General features: G+C 36.1%; 1 protein-coding gene across 2 annotated transcripts; it reads right to left on the bottom strand.

The window, feature by feature from the left end:
• hexb (hexosaminidase B (beta polypeptide)) lies at window positions 1–12,760 on the bottom strand. Of its 2 annotated transcripts, none has more exons than XM_073839694.1 (14): window positions 12,412–12,760; window positions 12,096–12,244; window positions 11,727–11,792; window positions 11,198–11,244; window positions 10,777–10,887; window positions 9,776–9,877; window positions 9,162–9,294; window positions 7,973–8,153; window positions 7,388–7,474; window positions 7,156–7,228; window positions 2,270–2,444; window positions 1,489–1,579; window positions 1,237–1,341; window positions 1–494 (listed from the first exon to the last, which is right to left on the bottom strand). In XM_073839694.1, exons 1-14 carry the CDS (start codon window positions 12,651–12,653, stop codon window positions 431–433), a joined length of 1,626 nt encoding a protein of 541 aa, XP_073695795.1. In that variant the 5' UTR covers window positions 12,654–12,760; the 3' UTR covers window positions 1–430. The 2 variants fall into 2 exon arrangements, with proteins under 2 accessions (XP_073695795.1, XP_073695793.1); XM_073839692.1 differs by lacking the exon at window positions 2,270–2,444 and adding an exon at window positions 6,619–6,793 and having other exon boundaries at window positions 12,412–12,758.
• Window positions 12,761–18,919: the final 6,159 nt, after the last annotated feature.

Below are 18,919 nucleotides of genomic sequence, written 5' to 3'. Positions count from 1 at the left end.
AATCTTTTATCTAAATATTTATTTCATTTATAAAACCCTTACAACATACCTAGAATTGGGAAACAATTAAATAGCAGTTTTTCAAAAACCTCAAACTCCATAAAATTTATTCACAAGAGAATTAATTACAATTTAATAAAATTTAACCCCACAGAGGAAATCCAGTTGTATAGAACAGTTCATTTAACCTGTTACAATTCAAACATATCACCGGAGTACATTTTGTGCTTGGATAAAGTTTTCAGGAATGCGAAGGGCTTAATAATAAAAAAAAAAAACAGCAATCACAAACATCAATTTCCAGCAATAACTGGCTCAGTGCATACAACAGCAAATTGTATAATTATTGGAGCATAGTTAACATGCTTTTATCTTTAAAAGAGTATTTTATTCCCTTTTAATTGTCTACTCTAAACTGAGTGTTGACAATTCATAGGCCCTTGTACTCCTGACGGCAGTGGCCAACAAATAGAGGTTCTGCAGGTATGCCTCTCCTGATGGGGAAAGGGAAAAATGATCACTTTCACCAGTGAAATATACCAAAAATATGCCTGTGCAAATTTGATTCTTATGCACACTACCAGTCGAAAGTTTTTGAACAGTAAGATTTTTTTTTTTTTTTTAATGTAGTGTCTTCTGCTCACCAATATATAAATAGAGATGCACCGATTGCAATTTTCTTGGCCGTTTCCGATTCAGATTTTTCAGTACGCGCGTGACTGACGTCATTGCATGCGCCGCTGGCAATAAATGGATCGGCTAGGAATCGGCAAGAGGAGAAATTGACCGGCTGGTCACCGATCCAGGCCAATCATGTGAAAAATCGGCCGGTTCCGATCACTCAATCGGTGCATCTCTAATAATAAATGTTTTTGAGCAGCAAATCAGAATATTGGAATGATTTCTCAAGGATCATGTGACACTAAAGACTGGAGTAAGGATGCTAAACGTTCAGCTTTGAAATTATTGGAATAAATTACCTTTTAACATATATTCAAATAGAAAACAGTTATTTTAAATAGTAAGTACTTTGGATCAAATAAATGCAGGCTTGGGGAGCAGAAGAGACTTCCTTAAAAAAAACATTAAAAATCTTACTGTTCAAAAACTTTTGACTGGTAGTGTATAATTGAAGAATAAAATAGAAAAATGGAACTGTACGTTGTATTATCGATTAATTAAATAATAAGATGAGGATTGCATTAATAGATTTGCCACTGTCATAGTTTAACTCACTTGACCATGCGGCAGCGATGCTGGACCAGACGAGTATAGGCATTACCCACATCTACTACGCTTTTATCACTCCACAACCTCTCGGCGACGGCACTGGCTCTTGGCCTGCAATGGCACAAACAAACAAAATTCATAAATCATTTACATAATTCTAGATAAATACTAGGTATGGTTTCAGCTTCGGCACAAACTCCTAACTTTAGCTTTTGGTTTGTATTGCTGTTGTTGGTACAGTTGAGTGATGTATCATACCAGAGTCGAGGAGTGAGATTAGTAGCATCCACATACTCTCCCCAAAGACAAGCCTCTCCACCAATCACCAGCTTCTTCTGTGCATCTGTGCCTGTGGTAAAATATCAAATCACATGTTATGAACAACAGCAAAAATCAATTAAACTAAACAAATAAATAAAATGTAATACATCATTGTACAAAAAAAAGAACAAAAGCAGTCCCTCAAAGCAAAAAGTTGGTCCTGAGTCAGATCTGTGTGTGAAACACTAAAATACCTGCAGACAAAGCAAACCATTTAAACTGGGTCATGACTGAATAGACCCATAACTGTCAGTCTGTACAAAGTACCATGGTCACATGACAAGCATGTTTGTTTGCATATCCAAATAAAAACTGGTTTTTGACAATGCCACTGCTATGACAGAGCTTTGAACTGAAAGAAAAACAAAAAAACTGATGATCATTGGTTTAAGGATATGAGAATATCTGGGTGTAACTGACACTGTACAATCACATGCCACCTGTACCATTTAAACCTGTTGCCTTTGAATCAATGTAGCTGGCCCTTCAAAACCTAAAACCATTGTAACCACCAACCTTGGTTACAATAAACAAGGACATTCACCAGATTCATCCATTAACAGACAGACTTAACTTTTTTGTAAAAGAAAGGTCAACTCCCAACATAGCTCACAAAATTATGTATAATCAGTGCTGTTTAAAATTACTTAATAGTCATGTTGTGTGAAATACAAGAACTTAAACAGAAAGAGGCCCATTATCTGTGAATGAAACACACCAGTGAAATTTTGGGGGTCGGCTTTGTAAATGTCCACCCAGTCTTGGCCATAGCTGATGCGGTTGAGGTACCAGGGTGAAGAGAGCAGAGCACTGAAACCAGCCGCCGTTACCTGCGCCATCTCATCCTGGTACTGCTTCTCTTTCCACACATGGATCTGTGTGTCGGCTTTCAGCTACATGTGTACACATACAGACACATGTATAACACAAACGAACATACGTCAACACGTGGATAAATCCCTCTGGACTCCATTTAAGGTCCTTTAGAGGCTTCATTCAGATTTACTTTGTCAAGATTGCACATTTATGCAGATCTAGTAGCTAGTTCTTCTAACAGAACTAAACATAGTTACTAAAATATGTCACAAAAATATGGATGTACAATATTTGGCATTAAATTAGCTGTTGGTTGGTTATCAATATTGGCACATTCCAATATAATGCAATCAGAATTCAATCTTATGAGTTTAAAATGTCAACGCTGCATCAAATTAATACATTAGATACTAAATGTACTCCAGAGACATACATACAGTCGTGGCCAAAAGTTTTGAGAATTACATAAATATTGGAAATTGGAAAAGTTGCTGCTTAAGTTTTTATAATAGCAATTTGCATATACTCCAGAATGTTATGAAGAGTGATCAGATGAATTGCATAGTCCTTCTTTGCCATGAAAATTAACTTAATCCCGAAAAAAACTTTCCACTGCATTTCACTGCTGTCATTAAAGGACCTGCTGAGATCATTTCAGTAATCGTCTTGTTAACTCAGGTGAGAATGTTGACGAGCACAAGGCTGGAGATCATTATGTCAGGCTGATTGGGTTAGAATGGCAGACTTGACATGTTAAAAGGAGGGTGATGCTTCAAATCATTGTTCTTCCATTGTTAACCATGGTGACCTACAAAGAAACGCATGCAGCCATCATTGCGTTGCATAAAAATGGCTTCACAGGCAAGGATATTGTGGCTACTAAGATTGCCCCTAAATCAACAATTTATAGGATCATCAAGAACTTCAAGGAAAGAGGTTCAATTCTTGTTAAGAAGGCTTCAGGGCGTCCAAGAAAGTCCAGCAAGCGCCAGGATCGTCTCCTAAAGAGGATTCAGCTGCGGGATCGGAGTGCCACCAGTGCAGAGCTTGCTCAGGAATGGCAGCAGGCAGGTGTGAGCGCATCTGCACGCACAGTGAGGCCAAGACTTTTGGAAGATGGCCTGGTGTCAAGAAGGGCAGCAATGAAGCCACTTCTCTCCGAAAAAAACATCAGGGACAGATTGATCTTCTGCAAAAAGTATGGCGAATGGACTGCTGAGGCAAAGTCATATTCTCCGATGAAGCCTCTTTCCGATTGTTTGGGGCATCTGGAAAAAGGCTTGTCCGGAGAAGAAAAGGTGAGCGCTACCATCAGTCCTGTGTCATGCCAACAGTAAAGCATCCTGGCTGAGACCATTCATGTGTGGGGTTGCTTCTCATCCAAGGGAGTGGGCTCACTCACAATTTTGCCCAAAAACACAGCCATGAATAAAGAATGGTACCAAAACACCCTCCAACAGCAATGCATTTTCCAGCATGATGGAGCACTGTGCCATAAGGCAAAAGTGATAACTAAGTGGCTCGGGGACCAAAACGTTGAAATTTTGGGTCCATGGCCTGGAAACTCCCCAGATCTTAATCCCATTGAGAACTTGTGGTCAATCCTCAAGAGGCGGGTGGACAAACAAAAACCCACAAATTCTGACAAACTCCAAGAAGTGATTATGAAAGAATGGATTGCTATCAGTCAGGATTTGGCCCAGAAGTTGATTGAGAGCATGCCCAGTCGAATTGCAGAGGTCCTGAAAAAGAAGGGCCAACACTGCAAATACTGACTCTTTGCATAAATGTCATGTAATTGTCGATAAAAGCCTTTGAAACGTATGAAATGCTTGTAATTATATTTCAGTACATCACAGAAACAACTGAAACAAAGATCTAAAAGCAGTTGAGCAGCAAACTTTGTGAAAACTAATATTTGTGTCATTCTCAAAACTTTTGGCCACGACTGTACATTCAGTGTCATTTTTTCCTGGAAGGTTACATGCTCAGCTGTGACTCGATGTGCCTTCTCATTAGATCATTAGGTAATAGACTCTAAACCTGACCAACAGTTAAAGGGTTAGTCGACCAAAAAAAAAAAAAAAAAATTGTCATTAATCACATACCCACATGTTGTTCCAAACCTGTAAAAGGTTTGTTGGTCTTCGAACACAAATTAAGATATTTCTTATGTTGGGGTATCAAAATATGTCGTTTCCATACCAAAACGACATATTTTAGTCACTGTTATTCAGATTGATCATAAACACGACTAAAAAGCTTCCTACCACAGTGGCCATCCTTCACAAAACTGATATCTACCACAGTTTTAATCACAGGTAGAATAAGGTGACCAGACTTTTTAAATGAAAACAAGGGACTTTCCAAGTTAAGTGGTCAAAATAGCACTGAAATCTCACTTGTGATTATCTACTCATTGAAAAACGGGGCCAATGTGTTTTTTTTTTGTTTGTTTTGTTTGTTTTTTAACTGATGTGGGTTCCATTTATTAATCTCATAATTGATAATTACAGTGATGTTTGAGGGTCAAACTTACTGTAGTTTTTTAATACAATAGTCAATAGTAACTATTGCAAATAGCAAACATAAAAACAGTAGTATTATAACAAAATTATGGCTTTAGAAAAACATTAAAATAAAACTAATATGAGAACATGATAAATAAAACTGTATTTAACAAATGTTTTTTTTTTTTCAAACTGTATTTAACATTTTCACAATAATTACAACTTTTACAATTTTAGGTTTATGCTTTTGCAAATTAATATTTGTTTTTATCCCAAATCAGGCTTATTATTCTAAGTTTGTGCTTTCTACAAATGTAATTGAGCAATTGTACCTATTTATTTAGGGTTTAATGAGTTTAAATCATATTGTGTGACATTTTTAGCCATATACTGAAAGCAGCAATAGATAATTTACCTCAGATCTTGAAAATAAATTTAGGCAAACATATATGTTAAAGCTGTGAACTCACTTAGTCAGTTTACAATGACAAAGATGGTATAGTTATGTTTTTTTTTTTTTTTTATAATGTTAAAAATACTTACAATTTATGAATTAGATTATAAACTTCTCATAGCTTTGTAAAATTACGGTTGAACCCGATTACTTTATCGACCTCCTTGCTACATTTCTGGACGTTGATCATGATAATTACATTGCTGTCAATGGGAGGGTCAGAGAGCTGTCAAAATGCATCAAAAATATCTTAATTTGTGTTCTGAAGATGAACAAAGCTTTTCAAGTTTGGAGTGGAGTAACCCTTTAATGATTATTCCAAAGTAACATCTATAAAGAATTATGTAGAAGTTTTTAGCAGTGATATTAGTGTATTGATTCAACAAGGCTGGAGCAAGGTGGAGGAGGAATTATGGTAAAGCATACACTACCATTCAAAAGTGTGGGGCCACTAAAACTTTTTTTTTTTTTTTTAAGATCAATAGTGACAGTAAAGATTTTTATAACATGCAACTTATTATTTAAAGACTTAAAGACTGACATTTCACAATATTACTGCTTTTACTGCATTTTAAAATCAAATAAACAGACTTGGTTAGAACTTTTTTTTTACTCTTATCGAATCCAAACTTTTGAATGGTAGTATATTTAGAGTGACACTTGCTGGAACGCATGCTTTCCAAAGCATTCAGGAATATGTGGTTTCAGTGTCTTCAACAACTGACCTTGAGATGTGGCAGGAGCTCAGAGTTGATCAGGAGCGGTCAAACACACTGACATGACGTAGACGTGACAACGTACCAGTGACAAGCAAAACCATGAGCCAGACTGACAAGATCGCAACTGAACACTACAATACTGCGAAATTACAGGAAATTCCATATAATTAATATATGGTCGCTGACAAGCGCATATGTTCTCCTTTAAAATGGAGATATTTCTTAATGAACCATCTCTACCCAGACCACAGCCTCAACCCCCAAAATTGTTTGTGATTCAGCACCAGGTCAACTTGTCCATGGCTACTTTTAGCTCAAAAACCAGGTTGAAATGTAATAAACAGTACAGTGATTGAAAACCATATTTGATTGAAACTCTAAAACTAAATCTGAACCGATTTTCCTAAATTGCCAACAAAACAGGTCAAATCCAAATCACACATAATTTAATGCCCAATACAAGTGTAAACACTAAATAACTGGAGTTTCTAAATGACTGTGTTTGAAACCACTAGATGAGTAAACTAGCACAACAAAACACAATTAGAGTTTGACTAGTGAAACTGACCAGGGAAATTGAGTGGCTCAACTTTGTAGTAGCGTTGCCAGTCCTGTCCATAGCTAATGTAGTCCAGGTACCAAGGGGCAGAAAGAATGGTTGTAAATCCTGCACTAGTCACATTCTGTAGCTCCTCCTCCATCTTGTTTCCAATCCACACTTCCACTACAGTGTCTTCCTTCAGCTGGAACATGCATAAAGCACATTATGTGCCCTAATCAATGTTTTTTTTTGGCTGTTATGTTGTTATGGTCAATCACACATCTACATGCAAGCAGTTAAAACCAGCAATTTAGTGGTATGTTAGCAGTGGCTAACATACCACTAGGTGAGCATTAATGTCAAGCTATTTGTGATTTAAGAAGGTTAAAGAAAAGTAGATTAGGCTTTGATTTGAAGTCACAAAGCATTTTGGACATGTAAGAATGTGTCTTAATTTGTGTACAGAAGGAGATTGAACTAAGAAATGAATATAACATTTATGGATTTACATTAATTCCCAGCAGCACAAGTCCATCAGCACAGGTAAGATGAGATGAGCCTTACCTTCACTCCATTATCAAACACTTCCTGCCACACCATGTAACCTTTCTTGGTAGAAGTCACAATATCAAGTAATCTGTTTTCCAAAGACGAATAGAATGTCAGTTTGTGTTCGGATTTATATTATCATTTACAATCACATCCTTCTGGGAAAATAAGCAAACTGTCATAATCATCTGTAATTTACACTACAAGATGATAATACATGTATTTCCTGACTATATTAAACTCTTACTTTTGAATGTAGAAAGACTCCAGTTTGCTGTAGTCTGTGCCAAAGCCCTGCTGCGCCATAAACTTCTGAACATCAGGATTGGACTTCCTACAGGAACAATAAGTGGAATGTGAGCATGGACTTTAACCATAACTCCAATCAACACTAAGTAAAGCAAATAAAGAAAAGAAACAATATATGTGACCCTGGACCACAAAACCAGTCTTAAGTCGCTGAGGTATATTTGTAGCAATAGCCAAAAATACATTGTATGGGTCAAAATTATTGATTTTTCTTTTATGCCAAAAATCATTAGGAAATTGAGTAAAGATCATGTTCCATGAAGATTTTTTGCAAAATTCCTACTATAAATATATCAAAATGTAATTTTTGATTAGTAAAATGCATTGTTAAGAACTTAATTTGGACAACTTTAAAGGTGATTTTCTCAGTATTTAGATTTTTTTGCACCCTCAGATTCCAGATCTTCAAATAGATGTATCTCGGCCAAATATGGTCCTATCCTAACAAACCATATATCAATAGAAAGCTTATTTATTGAACTTTCATATGACTTTAGTAATTGACGATTGGAGAATTTCTTACCAGCAACTGAAGTCAACCTCATCTCCCCCCAAGTGTATGTAGGCATCAGGGAAGACGGTGCTGATCTCTTTAAAAAACTGTGTCATGAAGTCATAAGAGGAGTTTAAGATTGGGTTCACAGGCCCAAATGATCCTGAAGGACTAGAGCCACTGTAACACGGTGTTAGCAGATCCCTTATGCCTAAAGGAAAGTGTGACAGAGAGAAAACATTTATCATCACATTAATCAGTAACTGCAGTTTAAATGTGAACTGCAAACCCAACAAAACATGACTTTAGGCTGGAATACACTACATGACTTGTTTACATTTGTTATGCATCTGCTAGCAATAAGGAACGTTTCTTTGAGGTTGTACTGTGTTTGTGAAGTCGGCAAGTGCATGACGCCTAGCATTTTAAAGGGACATTTCACCCAAAATTTTAAATTGTGTCATTATTTACTTGCCATCATGTCATTCAGAACTCGCATGACTTTATTTTTTTTCTGTTGAAAGAAAAATTGACAGAGTTGTACTTGTTTTGAGAGCTACAAGATCAGTCGTCGTAATCCAGGAGGCCGGGACCCAATAGGGCATTTCCAGGTGGGCTACAAGATGGCTTCTATTTCCTTAAGTAGATTTAAAATAAGCCAAAACAGCTAAAAGATGTAAATTTAAATAATATTTCTTATTTAAAGGGATAGTTCACCCTCATGTCATTCCAAACCCATAAGACCAATTTTGGGGGGGAATTTTTGATATTTCTGATGAAGTCCGAGAGCTTTCAGACCCTGCAAAGACAGCAACGCAACTGACACGTTGAATTGTTGAATAAAGTCATTATTTTTGTTTTCTTTATGCACAAAAAGTATTCTTGTGACTTCATAAAACTACAGTTGAACCACTGATGTTACATGGACTATTTTAACGATGTCCTTACTACCTTTCTAGGCCTTGAACGTTTCAGTTGCGTTGCTGTCTATGGAGGGTCAGAAAGCTCTCAGATTTCATCAAAAATATCTTAAGTTGTGTTCCGAAGATGAACGAAGGTCTCAGGCGTTTGGAACGAAATGAGGGCGAGTAATTAATAACAGAATTTTTTTTTTCGGTGAACTTCAGATATTAATAGTTGTGCAGTGGATTCCAGCCTTAAATATGACTAAATGAAACAATCTGTCTAAAACTGTCAAGTATCAAGTTCACCAACTGACCATTGCCCCATGACTGTGTGTGTCCTGGGGTGTCAAACTCAGGGATGACTCGGATCCCCCTCATGCGGGCGAACTCTATGACCATCTTCACGTCAGATGGAGTGTACACATGTGTGAATGGGTGATAGGCTCCCTGTCAATCACAAAAGAAATTAGAAAAAACATGATCAGTACACAAAGATAAACACTTTCCCAGATTTCAGAACTGGCAGTTGAGTCCTAACACCTAATTCTGTAGTTTAAGGTTGGAATTTCTACACTAAAGGACATAACACTGGAACTACGTGTCCTACAGTATCATCATTTTGTGGTAAATTATTATTGCTTACCTTTCGCTTCCAATGTAGCAAATACAAAAAGGTATATGAGAACAGGGAACTATTTTTAAAAGCATGGGTAATTTTTTTTTAAAAACCTTTCAAAAAAATTTAGCATTATAGTTTGATACGCCAACTTGCGTTTGCCTATTTGCATGATGTTGGCCATCACACTGTCCACTAACAACCTATTTGAAATCTACAATATAGTTTATGTTCTAAATAGAGATCTATTTAATTAGTGTGAGGCAGTCAAGCTTGAATCTAAAACAAAGTCAAGTACAATCACATACTCACATTTTGACTTAATTCTGGGAAGGTACGGCTCACATAGGGAAATGACGGATCATCCACAATGTGCCAGTGAAATACATTAAACTTGTTAATCGCCATAGCTTCCTGTAAAAATTTGACATTTTGTTACTGAAGGCTGTGGGATGGGAAGCATTTCAAACCAACAAAAAAACCTTGGCGCTTGCACATATAATGGTGGCCAAAATTATTAGAACACTAATATTTTCACCAGCTAAAAAATGTTTTTGCTGTAGTGTGTTAGGAGCAAAGATTTTACATTTCCAAACATTCATTTTGCCATTAACTATAATAATCCAGTGAGATTTGTTTTTGCACAAGGAGTCTGACAACAAGATGCTGCAAGAGACCTACCTGCAAAGCTACAGTACTGTTAAAGTTTTAGGCATTGTAAAAATGCTGTAAAATTATGATTTTCTTTATCAATTAACTTCTGTTAACTAAATTAAATCAACATTTGCTGTGACCACCCTTTGCGTTTAAAGCAGCTTTTGCCCTAGGTGCACTTGCGCAGTTTTTCAGGTAGCTTTGCAGGTAGGTCTCTTGAAGCATCTTAGAGACATTGCAACAGTTCTTCTGGATTTAGTCTGTCTCAGTTTATTCTGTTTCTTCATGTCATTCCAGACAGACTGGATGATCTCTGTGTGGAGCACTGGCTGTTGTGAATATGAACATGTGACTCGCATTTAATTCTAGTTCAAAACTTCATATCACTGCTATTTACTGACTGCAATTTTTTCCAGAGAAACCTTGTGACGAGTGTCATCTTGTCTTGTGATTAGAGTCATGTACGTAAAAACTTGATTTTCCAGTCTCATATGTAAAATAACTTCCTTAAGCTAATTAGCTGACATAAGTCTTCTAACAAGGAAACTGAGCATTAATGAAAAAATGACAAGTCATCATGGCCTATTTTAAAAAAGTTCTAGTTCCATGCATGTGTTTAAGGAAAGCCTGTCATTGTAAAGCAAACAATTTCAGCTCACCAAATTGGCCAATATGACTTTGAGTGGCAGGAAGTGGCGAGACGTGTCCAGGAGGATTCCTCGATGGGCAAACCTTGGAAAATCTGAGATGTCTGTCTTATTAATGTTGTTCTGTTGAGAAGACAAAAATATGTTTTGATTTTAGAAAAGTTAACTAATAATATATATATATATATATATATATATATATATATATATAATATAAATTATATGAATATAAATATATACTTATACATGTAAATATTTTCAAAATATGTACTGTATGTATATATACACATCATAAAAATACGAAGTAGACACATATGTAAACAAAAACTTTTATTTTGGATGTGACTAATCACGATTAATCGTTTGACAGCTCCAATTTACAGCCTTAATCAAAAACAACAATCTAATAAGTAATGGTCTACTTCCAACTTACGACTCCATAGTCATCCTCATAGACCAGCTGGCTGAATGTTTCCAGTCCTTACAACAATAAACATACAAGGAAGTTAAACTAATGAAATCATAAGTTAAGATAAAACATGCTATACAGACTTGATAAATACTGCAATCTCTTCTAGCTTTAAAACAACCCTATACATTCTTAGGAAAGGGCAATGCCCTGATAAGAACTGAAATGGAGTTTAATCTAATCTAATACAGTAAAAAGAGTAATACTGTGAAATACATGACATGATCCATCAGAAATCATTCTAATATGCTGATTTGATGCTCAAGAAACATTATTACCAAAGATGAAAACGGCTGTTGTTTTTTGTAACAACGTAAATTTATTTACTGTCGGTTTTGATTAATTTATTGCGTCCCTACTGAAAAAAAGTATTAATTTAGGTTTTAAATAAAAGACTGACCTCAGACTTTTTAATAGGTAATGTACATGTTCAAAGGGGAAATATAAATGTGAGCTTGTTTACAGCACAACTCCATTATGGAGTTTCGCTTACCTCGCAAAGCTCCCCAGACATTAGCAGCTTTCAGCACAGCAGAGGGTTGATCAACTGACAGCTCATCTACACAAAAAAAGCAAACGATGTACAATTCACAGACAACCAGAATATCCACTCAAGCCCACACCCTCTGAGTTTGCCTTACATAATTCAGTTTCTGAATATAAGTGTTTACAAATTACTTTGCATGAGTCAAATGATAGCACGTCTAAAAAAAGAGCTCTAGAATAGCGTTAATACATTAACCCGATTACACCTCCGAGAGGCAGATGTCATTACTGGATTTGCCGATCGTTCATTGGATTAGAGATCATTAAGATTACGGCGCTGTGGATCACAAAGGCGGAAGGAAGGGAAAAGGCTCACATGACTCGTCGGTTTGCAAACTCGGGTATCCGTCGCACTCTGGATCAGCTGATGTGATCCACACCTGAAGCTCGGCGAGATCTGAATCATACACTTTCTTTCGGCTCTTTTCTTGCTTCTTCATGTCACCAAATATGTATTCAAAGTATCTGCAAAGCAAAGGTCAGTTGAAGCCAGTGGATTCTCTGATTGTTACTGTAAATTAGACACGACGGAGCACACAGTGCTTATGAATCATACTGACACTTCACTTCCTGTGAAAGCTAAACATTAGCGTTTTTCACAACACAGATATGAATCAGGTATTGTACAGTACCTGCGAAACGCATTCTCGAGTAGACTGCAGCTCGGTCCTGCGGTGGACTGTTTCGAGTGGACGATCTGAAAGCTGGCATGGCTGAGTTTAAAAGAGGCGGCGGACGACTGAAATTTCTGCGGTAGCGGCCAGAGAGCGATTTCTTCCAGCTCTTTCTGTTTTTCGACAAAGTCGCCGAAAAGCCATCCATTGCAGACAGCTAGCGCCAAAAACAACGGCGCAAATTTGAGCAAACAGTACATGGCTGTGTTGAGCACAGTGCGGTCAGCTGACTTCTGCTTCTAGTCAGAACGGTTGAGTGTGGATGTTCCAAGTACTGCTCACTGCAGAGCCAAATGGCCTCCAGCTCCACCTCTCTTGATGTCCAGCTCCACCTCTGAGTGAACAAATGGGTGGAGTTAAGGTTAGGGATAGGGTAAGGGGTAGGGTTAGGGTGTGGTTAGGTGTCTATCTCAACCCCTTACCTCCAGCAAGGGGGAGCTGGAGCTCCAGCTCCTCCCATATGGCTCTGCAGCGTTGTGCTCTGAGCTCGGGGGCGGCGTTTACCTCAGCTCAAGTCATGGGACCTACCGAGCCGCCACACCCCCGTCAAAGTCTTAAGTGAATTGCACAGATTGTTATCAAACCTCATCCGTTTATCTGCTGATTTGTACCGAGAACAATGAAGGTCAATCCTTAAATGTAGGCTAACTTGCAAAACAAATGGCCTAGAAAAAAGGACGTGAGCTAAACAATTGTTTCAGGTTTCAACACAGTATATAACAGGCAGCAGACTGCGTATGTGACCCTGACCCTGTACATCAGGGGCGCTCAACCCTGTTCCTGGAGATCTACCTACCTGCAGACTTTTGTTCCAGCCCTGCTCCAACACAGCTGTCTGTAATTATCAAGTGCTACCAAAGAGATTAAGCTGGTTCAGGTGTCTTTGATTAGGGTTGGAGCTAAACTTTGTAGGATAGTAGATATCCAGGAACAGGATTGGGCACCCCTGCTGTACATCATGTACAAGCGTTCCATTGATATATGAATTGCTAGAATATGACAATATTTGGCCGAGATCATACAACTATTTGAAAATCTGCAATTGAGGGTGTAAAAAATTATAAATATTGAGAAAATTGCCTCTAAAGTTCTCCAAGTGAAGTTCTTAGCAATGCATATTACTAATCAAAAATTAAGTTTTGATTTATTTACAGTAGGAAATGTACAAAATATCTTCATTGAACATGATCTTAATATCCTAATGATTTTTGGCATAAAACCTAATTTATTTATTTTTTGGCTATTGTTACAAATATACCCGTGATACTTAAGACTGGTTTTGTGGTCCAGGGTCACATATATTTCAAATATATGACATAATAAAAACATTAAAATGGCATTACATAATGTATTTACAAAAAAAATATGTAACTGCAATTGGTTACTGAGAAAATCATGTAATTAAGTTGCAGTTATGAAAATGTTAATGATTACAAAGGGGGTTACATCTGAATACTGTATTAATATTTACTCTTTCTTGTTAAGATTTTAAATCTATATTTAACCTCAGAACAATCTCAAAGTAAAATTTTTTTTTACTAAAATCTGATTTTGTGGTGGTTGTGCTTTATAATTAAATTATCCTTTTGATTCAGCAGATGAAGGGTTTTGAAAGTTGGTTTAATTACTTCCTTCAGTTGTCCTCTTTGGTAAGTTTTGAAAAAAAGCATCTGCTAAATCACTACTTGTAAATTTAGAAAAAGTAATCAAATGTAATCAGTTACATTAATAAAGTAATTTAAATATTTACATTTTAAATAGAGGAACATGTAACCTATTACAATTCCAAAGTAACCTTCCCAACATTGAAAGTAAATATGATTGATATACACTATTTTCTAATGTGAAATAATGCAAAAAAAATTGTAGTTTTAACATCAAGTTTCAATCATTTTTCTCAGCACAAACAGTGGACAGGTGACTGTTTAAAGCCCTCCCCAGGTACATTAAATTGAGAACACCCTTAAAATTATAAACCGTTGTTCTGCAGAGGCCTTATACTCTACCCAGAGTCATACTCGAAAATCCAGTCATTCTTTACCTTTTTACACCACAAAAGGAAAAATTGAAATGTCTTCCTTGATCTTGTTCGGCTAAGAAAGAAGGGCACATTACAGCAACACCAGTGTGGGGAAATAACTGGAAATAACTGAACTTTTAACTGGTTCTTTTTTTTTTTTTTTTTTTTTAATTACGAGAAGAGCAACACCGTAAATTACATCAAACCTACCCAGAACTGGGTCACACAAAAGCATCTTAAGGCTAAGTAGATTGCATAGTACATTGGTGCCAATAGTTTCTACAGCTTAAAAATGCTTTTGAGAAATACAGACCAGTTACACAGCTACTGTCCCCACAAAGCCATCTTTGTGGGGACAGGAGCTGTGTAACTGAGTTGAATATCCAAAATTCTTGTCCTTGTGGGGACTTTTTTTTGGCCCCTATGAGGAAACAAGCTTATAAATCACACAGAATTATTATTTTTTTTTTTGTAAATTTAAAAATGCAAAAAGTTTTCTGTGAGGGTAGGTTTAGGGTTAGAGGATAGAAAATACAGTTTGTACAGTATAAAAACCCTTACACCTATAGAATGTCCCAATAATATATGGAAACCCAACATGTGTGTGTTTTGGTATATATCATGGTTTATAAATACACAAATGTGTATGGGTCCTACAACATAAACATGGTTTATGTGGACACTTCCTGTGTCCCTGTCAACCAAAAGGCTTGAAAAAAAAAAACTGACTAAATGCTGTTTTTTGAAATTCAAAAATTGCCAGTAGTTTTCTGTGAGGGGTAGGTTTAGGTGTAGTTAGGGTTGGGGTAGGGCAACAGAAAATACAGTTTGCACAGAAGAAAAACCGTAACACGTCCGCTAGGTGGCGCTTCATTGTGTTCAATGCTAATGCAAAGAAACTTATCAGCCATTATGATGCTACATCAGTTTACTTTCTAAACATTCATTTTGCAATTAAGTTCAGGGGTGGAAAACCTTGATCCTGGAGGGCCTGTGTCCCTGCAGAGTTAGCTCCAACCCTGAAAAAAATACCAACCTGTATCCTGAAGACCTTGATTAGCCTGTTCAGGTGTTGATTAGGGTTGGAGCTAAACTTTCGAGGATCAACGTTCCCCACCCTTGCATTAAGTAAAATAAACCAGTGAGATTTTTTTTTTATGTACACGGAGCCCGACAACAGACGATACGGTCCACATACATTTTATAGCTCCACAGATTTAGATAAGAAGCATATCAGGGCCACATACTTTAGTCTACCACATCACTGCCCAAGAACCATGAACAATTAGGACATTTTTCATTCGAAAGGTTGAATGACCTTTGGCGTAACCTGACCAAAAAGAGGAACTTCTCCGACCAAGAGATAGAAACTCTGATCCACGAACCACTTATATTTTTAATAAATTTCTTTATTTTAATGGCCAAATTTCAAATTCATAAATGTAAATTTTCTGGTCAAAATCCATGTTTTGTTGCATTTAAAAATGAAGTGAAGCATTATATGAAGTCCAAATTGCCTTCAAAGAAACAAAAAGCTTTGCGAATTGGGCAAGCCTGTACATCCTTTAATGCAGTGTTTCTCAACCCTGGTCCTGGGTGCCCCCCAGCACTGCACATTTTGTATGTCTTCCTTACCTGACACACCCATTTCAGCTCCTGGAGATGTTTTCTAATCAGTTGTGCTTGATTAGGGAGACACGCAAAATGTGCAGTGTTGGGGGGCGCCCAGGACCAGTGTTGAGAAACACTGCTTTAATGTATTCCTATGATATTGTTTATATCTCCCCTAGCGTTTGAAATTTCCTTTGCATTTGTTGGAATTGACTTGTATTGAATGTTTTGACATTGTTCAATTAAAAAAAAAAGAACATAAATTAAAAATAATAATCATTAAATAAATATTTAAATAATTAAATAAAAGAACATACATTTAAAACTGCAGCGAAACTGCAGGAAAGATATAATTTAATTTATTATTTAACAAAAAACATTCACAGGGAGTACAGAATTAATAAGAATAAATAACGTATGACTCGGATTGCAAAGCAATAAAATACAAACATGACCAAAATACAAAACACAGTAAATACCTAAAAAAAATTTTTTAAAAAGGATACAGACAGAGAGAATTAAAAAAAAAAAAAAAAAGTTAATGTAAACAGCTTTAAAAAAAAAAAAAGTAAATTTAAATTTAAACTTGCAGAATTACAATAAGATAATTTTATCATTTTAGATTTATTATTTGTTATGTGTTGAATTTAAGTCTTTTAGAAAGACGCTGCATAGCATGAGGTCATATCACGATGTTGCAGCGAAAACATCTTGTGGAAGATTTTCAGCAGTCATAAAATTTATAATATAAAATGTATTGACTGTAACAAGGTCACGCCAGTTGACGATCACGCAGCCTGTCTGTGTGTGAGATAATCTCGTGGAGAAATCAACACAAATGAACAACTGCACACAGAAGATTTATTTTCTGATTAAGACTTGGCGACAAGAGCTTCCAGTGCAGAAGAAAGTAAAGACATAATGCGGACATACTACACAGCAGAGATTAAATCATATAACACTAATATAAGAAAAACAGAAAACTAAATAATACAATATATGCAGAAGCAGAAATATAGAGGGAAAACATATAATTGTTTAAATGAATGTGCAGATATGTTATTACAAGTGTACAGTTTATGTAGTTATGTATTTTCAGATGCTATGTGTCATGTATAGTTATGAACGTTTTAATTGTTTAGGTTAGATTAGATTAGACTAGATTAAATTTGTGTTTTTTCCCACTCATAGGTCGGAAACATGAGGATTAATAAATAACGACAATTCTGGGATATTTTACACAGGGAATGTCACTGAAAGTCAAATAAGTTACTGTGAGATGCCTAACCTCCTATTTGTCTCATGGCAAAATCATTTCTTTTCTATTTACAGGCTTCACATTCTGAGATGAACCATTCAGAGACATGCACACGCAGCTTTTTACACTGCACGGAAAAAATTTGACTCTTGGCAAAAGACTAATATGAGCATGTTTATATATTTTTGACTTGTGACTTGTTTGTGTCTGTCGAGGCAATTTTCAATTTCTACTGATGAAGAATTTAGACAGTTTAAAGAACACTCTTTAGTAGAGTAAAGCAAATAATGCCTATTATAATAAAATGTTCTTCACAGTGACACCTCAGACAGAATCTGATGATGTATTCACTTTGGCATACAGTTTAAACCTTCGTTCAGTTCATTCATCCATCCCACACAAAAAACTTGAATAGAATGGAGATGTGTACATTTTTCTTATTTTGCCTAAATATCATATTCTTTTATTTAGTACTACCCTAAAGAGGCTACAGAAGATAGTTACATGTTTCCCAGAAGACAAAATATTCAATTGATCTTCAAATTCAAAAAAATTTCACCCCTGGCTCTTAATGCATTGTGTTTCCTTCTGGAGCATCAGTGAGCATTTGAACCTTCTAATAGTTTCATATGAATCCCTCAGTTGTCCTCAGTATGAAAAGATGGATCTCAAAATCAAAAAGTTTAAATACACAAAAATGCTGGAAAACCAAAGAATTTGTGAGACCTGAAGGATTTTTCTGAAGAAAAGCAGGCAGCTTAACTGGACAAACAAGGGACTCATGAATAACTATCACTAAACAAAAAAGCTGTGGATCATTCAGGTAACAACACAGTATCAAGAATAATATTGAACATAAATTTTTGAACTGGGTAATTTTTATAAATTAATCTTTTATTTTCTCTTGTGGACTATATGTAAACATCCCTTATGTGAAATATCTTATTCAGGTCAGTACTAAATAAACAATAACATGCATTTTGTATGATCCCTCTTACTTTGGTAAAGTAATGAATATTTTTCATTTTTGATTGTGAAAGGTGGGTGCAAACTTTTGACCTCAACTGTAACTGTACGTCTCTCAAAGAATGTCCATTAATTCAATCTTTTAAATTGTTGTTCATTTGTCCCTAACAGGGTGGACATTTTTAGTCCTTCTTCTCATTGAATTTGGCTCATAATTGATAAAATGTATATATACTTAAGATTGACCAAAATTATTTTCCACACGATTTACATCTCTCATACGAATAGGTATATTATCATACAAGAGTTAATATATATATAAAAAAAATGTGCGTTTCATTTTTTAAGTGTTAGAGTCCAAAAGGCACAAGTACCGAATACTAGGAATGACCCACCTACATAAGTCAAGGGCATTTACAGGTGTGATGCAGACAACGCAAATGCAACTTTTGTTCAGCAGGGGACGACATTGTTCCGTGAATTAAAATTCAACACTAGCTCTGAACCTTCGTCCCAGCGTGTGCATAGTGCATCTCAAACTAACGAGGAACAAAGTTTAGGCTGGACTCGAAGTACAATTTACAGACTAGATGATTGAAATCACTTTCAGT

The sequence above is a fragment of the Garra rufa genome, chromosome 5 (genome assembly GCF_049309525.1).
Source record: "Garra rufa chromosome 5, GarRuf1.0, whole genome shotgun sequence".
Classification (NCBI taxonomy): domain Eukaryota; kingdom Metazoa; phylum Chordata; class Actinopteri; order Cypriniformes; family Cyprinidae; genus Garra; species Garra rufa.
This window is presented reverse-complemented; position numbering and strand designations above follow the sequence as displayed.